The sequence below is a fragment of the Nicotiana sylvestris genome, chromosome 6 (genome assembly GCF_000393655.2).
Source record: "Nicotiana sylvestris chromosome 6, ASM39365v2, whole genome shotgun sequence".
NCBI classification, from domain to species: domain Eukaryota; kingdom Viridiplantae; phylum Streptophyta; class Magnoliopsida; order Solanales; family Solanaceae; genus Nicotiana; species Nicotiana sylvestris.
The window spans coordinates 20,027,650-20,035,509 of record NC_091062.1 but is presented as its reverse complement, the minus strand read 5'-3'; the positions used below and the strand labels follow the sequence as shown (position 1 = coordinate 20,035,509).

At 45.8% G+C, this 7,860-nt stretch overlaps 2 protein-coding genes across 2 annotated transcripts; both read right to left on the bottom strand.

Moving 5' to 3' along the window:
* Positions 1-3,689: 3,689 nt before the first annotated feature.
* LOC138870341 (uncharacterized) lies at positions 3,690-4,202 on the bottom strand. Its single transcript, XM_070148138.1, has one exon. The coding sequence runs from the start codon at positions 4,200-4,202 to the stop codon at positions 3,690-3,692; it is 513 nt and encodes a 170-aa protein (XP_070004239.1).
* A 2,012-nt stretch (positions 4,203-6,214) lies between these two features.
* Positions 6,215-7,198, bottom strand: LOC138870340 (uncharacterized). The gene has a single exon (XM_070148137.1). The coding sequence runs from the start codon at positions 7,196-7,198 to the stop codon at positions 6,215-6,217; it is 984 nt and encodes a 327-aa protein (XP_070004238.1).
* Between the last annotated feature and the right edge of the window lie 662 nt (positions 7,199-7,860).

Below are 7,860 nucleotides of genomic sequence, written 5' to 3'. Positions count from 1 at the left end.
TATATTCAAACAGTGCTTTGATTATTTCTTCCTTGATTTGTGGTTCCAAGTGTACGCTTATCTTGGTTTCCCTAGTATTATCTGGATCCCCTAAATTAATTGCTTCAATTTCATTCAAATTAGGCTTGGGTTTCTCTTCAAAATGATTTAGTTCTTTACTAATTTCCTCAAATGCCGCTTCTTCATCATATTCTGTTTCATCATCGCACTCTATTTCTTAGATTATTATTTCATAGTTAGATTGGCTTTTAAAACTTGGCCGAAGATTCCTCATGCATGTCATGTCATTGAAACCGGTATAAAAAGAATTGTATAAAGAAAGACAAAAATGACACTATCAGGAGTAATGGAAAAAAGAAAATTGCATTTCATTGAAAATAAAGTATATGAGGGTTTGTACATCAAAATAAGCGAAAAGTAAAAATCTGGATTACAACCCTGGAATAATACAGATAATAGAAAGGAAAACAAAGCAAACTACCAAGACTCCTTCCGAGTAGGGAGAGAAGTAGCATTCCAATTGTTAAGCTTCACTTTCGGCCTGATAAACTGTACTTCTGCTTTGCTGGAACGTTCCCCAATTTCTACCATGTTCACCTCATCAAATAGACTCTGAAACCTTTTAATCAACTCTTCATCGAAGTCAACCACAGGCTTTGGAACTGCTGACACCGGACGCTTCACTACCCCTGACTTGACGAAAGACCTGGAGAGGAGTGGGATAGGCTTAGGGAGTGACCATGCCTTCTTTTTCAACTTTTTAGCCTTCTCCACATCATCCCCTGTGGGCTTGAACCCCAGACCAAATGTACCCAAATTTTCTTGTAGAGACACTAGCTACACGATACCTTGCAAAGATGCACCCAGACCCTTTCCTGGTACAAAACCATTCTTCAACATTTCATTTGCCACCATGACGGTTGCAGAAGCTAGCTTTGGACCTGGAATACATTCCCCTTCTGGAACCTTCTCAACTGACACTGTCTTAGAAACCAGGTAAACCCAAGGCCCCTTATCATCTTTGGCCTCGATAAACGGGACAAATGTATTATTGTAAGCACATAAGTTCTTATCACCATGCACAACGATATCTTGTCTGTCCCACTCAAACTTTAACATCTGGTGCAGAGAGGATGCGACTGCTTTGGTAACATGTATCCAGGGCCTACCCAATAGAAAGTTGGAAAAAACGGCCACATCTAGTAGCTGGAACTCCATGGTAAATTCAACCGGTCCTATTGTTAGTTCGAGCATGATATCGCCAACAGAATCCTTTCCCCCTCCGTCAAAACCTCGAACACATATATTGTTCTTGTAGATCCTTTCAGTATCAATTTTCAACTTCTGTAGAGTGGAGAGAGGGCAAATATTTTCACCAGAACCATTGTCAACTAGCACCCATGTGACCACAGAATCTTCGTATTTCACTGTGAGATAAAGAGCCCGATTGTGCTTCGTACCCTCCAAAGGCAACTCATCATCTGAGAAGGTAATCCTGCTTGCCTCGAATATCTTGTTGGCAATCTTCTCCAAATGGTTCACTGTGATCTTGTCAAGAACATGGGCTTCATTAAAAATCTTTATAAGAGCCCAGCGGTGCTCGTCTGAATGTATCAATAGTGATAGAAGAGAAATCCGAGCGGGGGTCTTTCTCAATTGTTCCACTATGGAGTAATCTTGCACCTTCATTTTCCTCAAAAATTCTTCCACCTCCTCTTCAGTGACTGGTTTCTTCACTAGAATTGGACTATCTCTGAGTGGCTTGGCTTTCCCTAATTCCTCTAGGGCAAAGCATCTCTCCGAACGAGTCAAACCCCGGGTTTCATTAACTTTCTCTTCCACTTCTTTCCCCTTATAAGTTACTACTACTCGCTTGTAGTTCCACGGGACGGCCTTGGTGTCATCTACCGACAGCTGGGTCACCGGTTTAATGAAAATAGGAGTCGTGCGAGCTCCTTCTACAATTATGACAGGCTTACTTGCTACCCCCAGCACGACCACCTTAAGCTTTCTTTGCTTTGCTTTAGCATCATCTGGGGATCCCTTCATGCCTACCACAAACGGCTTAGCTTAGCTTGTCTATTAACCCCTCAACTATCGAAGATGTTGCATTTGTAACAACTGGAGTTTTGACTGAATTACTTTCACTGGCACGGATCATCATGATAGACTTTGAAGGCTTCTCGGGCTTCCCATCCTTATACACTATCTCAATCATATGTGTTTCGGCATGGGCTGGCAATAGATTTTGATTGATGTTGGGCGCTTCTAGGCTTTGGACCTCAATCTGGTTTGTATCGATAAGCTCTTGGATGGCGCTCTTCAAATGCCAACACTTTTCTGTGTCATGCCTCAGAGCGTCAGAATAATATGCATATATGAGGGAATAATCCAGGTTCTTCGGAGGGGGATTTGGTAATTTTGACTCAATCGGCCTTAGAACGCCTAACTGCTTTAACCTCTGAAATATACTGGTGTAAGACTCTCCAAGCGGGGTGAAAGTTCACTTCTGTTGCTGTCTTTCCTTCCTATAGTCCATTCTGGGGTGAAAGCTTGGACCAGTAGGGTTTCGGTATATTTGTGGAGGCGGGTAAGTATTTTGTAGAGCTGGTGCATGCCATTTTGGGTAAGGAGGGGGTTGAGCATATGACTGTGCGTGATAAACATGGTATTGGGGTGGCCTGACTAAATACTGAGGGTTTGGTGGTGGGAAGTAGTGTTGGAGTGGATTACATGGAGTTTGGGTGTAGGTTTGAGGCTGGGGTCGAGGCTGGGTGTAATGGTGCAGTGGACCTCTTGGACCAGGCCACGATCCTGAGACGACCATAGAAATATCTTCTTTCTTCTTTTTCCCTAACATGCCCCCGGTGCCATTCCGGATCACTTGTGTGGTTGCTTTGATGGCAGAGTAATTGTTACGCGGCGCCTTCCTGAGATTCCTTGGAAGGGCGACATAAGGCTAAGCAACTGATGTCAGTGTAGTTACTGTCCGCTAACTGAAGTCCCCTCCTTACGCTAGACTAGATTGTCAGTGTCGTACGGGAAAACCAATGTCAAGAGCAATTGAGAGAACATAAATGAGGATTGAGAATGAAAGAAAGCCAGATTGCATTAATGAAAGCTATTACAGAAAGGCAACGCGGTGTCGAGGGGGAAAGACACCAGTACAGAGAATTGTTTGCTTGCTAGAAAGTTTGATTGCTTGATCCCCCCTAATAATACTTAAAAAAAAATAAACCAAAGCTACAAGACTAGACTTGATTAAGCTAGAGAAACATAATGGAAGTATATGGAATAAAATTACTCTATATTTACAATGAAAAAGACTTAGTTTTTTTACAAAGCAGAAACAAATCTGGTGTCAGCAGCATAGTCTTTGGCATCATGGTCTGCGCGCGCGGCGCTGTTGGCATCCGCTTGCGGTTGGGCACTAGCGAGGGATATCGGTGGGGCGATAGAGGCACATGCGCACTTGTCACTTGGCACGGCCAGGACCACGGGGTCGTCCGTGGCGCTAGGCATTGGGAGGCTTGCTAGGACGCCACAGGGCGCGCCCAAGGGGTCATGGGGCACGGCTGGAAAGCCGCCATGAGATTCTCCCCAACCTGAGTTGGCAACGTCCTCGGCGCCTTACTTGCAAGATAATCTTCAATTAGGATCTTGTAGGCTTTGAGGTTTGTTACCCTCTCCTAAGTGTTCTCCTCTGCATCACAGTCCTGCCATTTCACCAAGAACTCTTGATGATCTTTCCTTGAGGCATGAATCACTCTATCATCAAGAATAGCTTCAACACGCCTTTCCCCGGTTGAATTGGGCCCTCGAATACTGGGTATTGTGAGTTGGCTCCGTGAAGGATCCTTCGTGTCTTCCCGAAAATGTTTCAAGAGGCTGACATGGAAGATAGGATGAATTTTCCACCAAGCTGGGGTATCCACCCGGTATACAACTTTCCCAATGTGCCTTTCAATGGACAAGGGTCCAATGTATTTTTGCAATAGGCGAGGGTCATGGACCCCCGCAAATAAGTAACGCTTTGGAATTTTGACCATCACTTTGTCTCCTACGTGGTATTCAACAAAGCGACGATTCTGATCAACATGTCTCTTCATCCACTTTTGAGCCTTGACAAGATAGCTCCACACTATCTCCAAATTTCGCTTCCACTCTTTTGAGAAACTAGCAGCTCGAGGAGATTTAGACATATTTGGTGCATTGACTGTGTGTGGGAGTAGCGGTTGTTGTCCGGTAACAATTTCAAAAGCGTTTTTGTTTGTATTAAAGCTCTTTTGTGAATTGAAACACAGTTGAGCAGCATCCAGAAGCTTCACTCAATTCTTTTGCGATCCGGTTACAAAGTGACGGAGATATTCCTCCAACATGCCATTGAACCGCTCTGTCTGGACATCAGATTGCGGATGAAACCTTGAACTGTGACTCAGCTTTGACCCAAGGCACTTAAAGAGTTGGGTCCAAAAGTTACTAGTGAAGCGTGAGTCGTGATCACTAATAATGTCTTTAGGCAGGCCCCAATATTTGACGACATGAGAGAAGAAGAGTCGAGCTGTATCTTCTGCTGATATATATATTATGGGGCAGCAATAAAGGTAGCATACTTGGAAAACCGATCTACCACAACTAAGATAGTTGTTAGATCTCCGACCTTGGGAAATTTGGTGATGAAATCCAGGGAAACGCTTTTCCAAGGTCTCTTTGGGATAGCTAGTGGTTCCAAGAGTCCCTTTTGTGTTAAGCGGTCCGACTTGTCCTTCTGGCATACTAGACAAGTCTTCACATACTAAGCAACGTCATTGGCCATTTGAGGCCAATAATATGCACGACGAAGTAACGCCATGGTGTGTTCCTCACCAGGATGGACGGCCCACAGAGTATCATGACATTCAGCCAGAAGAGTCCTTCGCAGATCTCCTCCTTTAGGAACATAAAGTCGGTTCCCTTTCACTTTTAGAAAACCATCTTTCATGTAGAACTGGTGAGTCTTGCCCTGTCCTACCAAATCAACCAAATATTGTGCAGCAGGATCCTTGATGAGTAAATCCTGTATCTGGTCCTTGATGGAGGTGGCTACTTCGCTCCCCCTTAGGGTGGCGAGTAGGCACACTGATGCTAGATCAGCTCTTTGACTGAGCGCATCAGCAACATGATTGATTTTCCCACTTCGGTACTCCAAGTTGAAGTGGAATTCAGCTAAAAGTTCCTACCAACTGGCCTGTCGACCATTCAACTTTGGCTGGGTCATGAAATGGCTAACAGCTGTGTTGTATGTCTTGACCACAAATAGGGTCCCCAGCAGATAGTGCCTCCAGAGGTGCAAGTAGTGGACGACAACCAATAATTCTTTCTCATGGGCGGCATAGCGCCGCTCTGTATCTTTTAGCTTCTGACTCTCGTACGCTACAAGATGCCCTTCTTGTAGCAAGACTCCACCGAGGGCATAGTCAGATGCATCTGTTTGTACTTCGAATGGCTTGGCCAGATCAGGAATGGCCAAGATGGGGCTACTAGACATAGCCACTTTCAATGCGTTGAAAGCCTCCACTCGCTTGGGTCCCCATTCCCAAGGCGTGAACTTCTTGAGGAGTTCTGTCAATGGTACTGCAATGAGGGAGTATTTTTTCACAAATCGCTGATAGAAATTGCATAGACCAAGGAACGCCCTCAAGGCGTGGATATCCTTAGGCGGCGGCCAATCTGTGATTGCCTGAATCTTCTGCTGGTCCATCTTGATCCACCCTTCCTCGATGACATGTCCAAAGAAGTCAATTTGCTTTTGAGCAAAGGAGCACTTAGATAGCTTCGCATATAGTTCATGCTCCCGCAATCGAGCTAGGACCTTCCGCAAGTGCATCAGGTGTTCCTCAAATGTTTGGCTATATACCACAATGTCATCCAAGTATACCACCACGAATTCATCAATGTACTCTCGGAAGACTTGGTTCATCAAAGTGCAAAACGTAGCTGGGGTGTTAGTCAAGCCGAATGGCATAACCAGGAAATCGTACGACCCATATCTTGTCACATAGGTCGTCTTGTGCTCATCATCCTCTGCAATCCGAACTTGCCAATAACCTGTCTTCAAGTCTATTTTAGTGAACACCGTCGCACCACCCAGTCTATCGAACAAGTCTGCCATTAGCGGAATTGGGTACTTGTTCTTCACAATAATTTTGTTTAGAGCCCGATAGTCCACACAGAGTCATAGATTGCCATCATGTTTCTTTTGGAATATCACAGGGGACCCGTATGGGGATTTGGAGGGCACGATGATCCCTGTGTCTAGCATTTCCGTCAATTGTCTCCGAAGCTCGGTGAGTTCGGGTTGTGACATTCTGTAAGGCGCCCGGGCGGGTGGCTTCACGCCTGGCACCAGCTCAATTTCATGGTCCACAATGCGCCTAGGCGGAAGTCGCTTTGGCATGTCTTGTGGCATGACATCTTCAAACTCTAGTAGTAGCTCCTTCACGGGCTCAAGAATGGGACCCGAGGAGCATTCTACATCTTCAATGCAGAGGGTTGCTAAGAACGTAGGTTCATGTCTTTTCACCCCCTTCTTCAACTGCAAGGCCGAGATGTTTTCCATGGCCATCTTCATAGGCATGCACGGGATAATGCAGGGCTTGGTCCCGTTTGCTCCCATCATCAGTAACATGTCAGCATATGGTACAGGCATGGTGTTGATTTGCCTCAGGAATTCCAATCCAACTATCAACTCGAAGTCATCTATGATCACCACACGCAGGTTGAATTTTCCTTCGTAAGGGCCAAGCATCACTGGTACTTCTTTGGCTATCCCACCCACTGGATGAGGAGGTGAGTTGATAGCCTTGACACTACCTCTGCCCTTTCCTACAACTAGACCAAGGCGCTCCACCTGAGTCGAGGCTAAGTAGTTGTGGGTAGCACCCGTGTCTATCATCGCCCGAATGGGCTTGCCATTTACCTTCATCTCAATGAACATTAAGGTCATCTCTTGTTTAGAAGGATTCTTCTCATCCGCCTTCTTTTTCCCTTTCTTGGTGCTTGGGCAGAGGTCCTTCTTCTTACGGATGCCAGCACTGGTTCCCGCTAAGGCCTCATAAATGGAGCTAACTATTGCATTTAAGGCACCTACTGGCTCGGTCTGGTCTATATCATCTGTGTCGTCATTTGTCCCATCATCAAAGGCTTGATGGGCGTTCATTTGTGCATGTGGACACTCATTATTCCAATGTGGTCCGCCGCAATGATGGCATCCCAAAGGAGGCTTTCTCCCCCGGTCATTGTTGTTTGACGCAGCACTGTTGCTACCTGAGGAGGGAGCCTTAGACTTGGTTGCACTCCGATCTCCCTCACTTCTGCTAGAGCCACCATTGCGAGGTTGGCCCCCTTTGACTCCCGCTCAGACAGACGGCTGAGGTCGATCCTTCCGAGCTTCCACTTGATAGTCCCCAAGGCATTCAGTTGCTTGGATCGCCTTGGGTAGGGTATCTACCCTTTGTCTTTGCAGTTCCATGCGGGCATAAGGTTTCAACCCTTCTAGGAAGGTGAAGAGCTTGTCTTTGTCCCCCATGTCACATTTGTTTAGCATGAGCGCGGAGAATTCCCGCACTGACTTGGTCTGGCGGAGCTCCCGTAGCTTCCTCCTTGCATTGTATTCCACATTTTCGGAAACTGTAGGCGTATAGCTGCCTTCAGTTCTACCCATGTCTCGAGAGCATCTTCATCAGCCTTGATGGCTTTGTACTTCACCCGCCACCAAAGTTTAGCATCACCCTGAAGATACATGGCAGCAGTTGCTACCTTCTTAGCTTCTTCTAGGCCTCCAATAGCATCAAAGTACTGTTCGATGTCAAAGATGAAATT

Bases quoted from the DNA above. Each gene is read 5' to 3' on its own strand.
- LOC138870341 (XM_070148138.1), bottom strand. From the start codon at position 4,202: ATGTCTAAATCTCCTCGAGCTGCTAGTTTCTCAAAAGAGTGGAAGCGA.
- LOC138870340 (XM_070148137.1), bottom strand. From the start codon at position 7,198: ATGAACGCCCATCAAGCCTTTGATGATGGGACAAATGACGACACAGAT.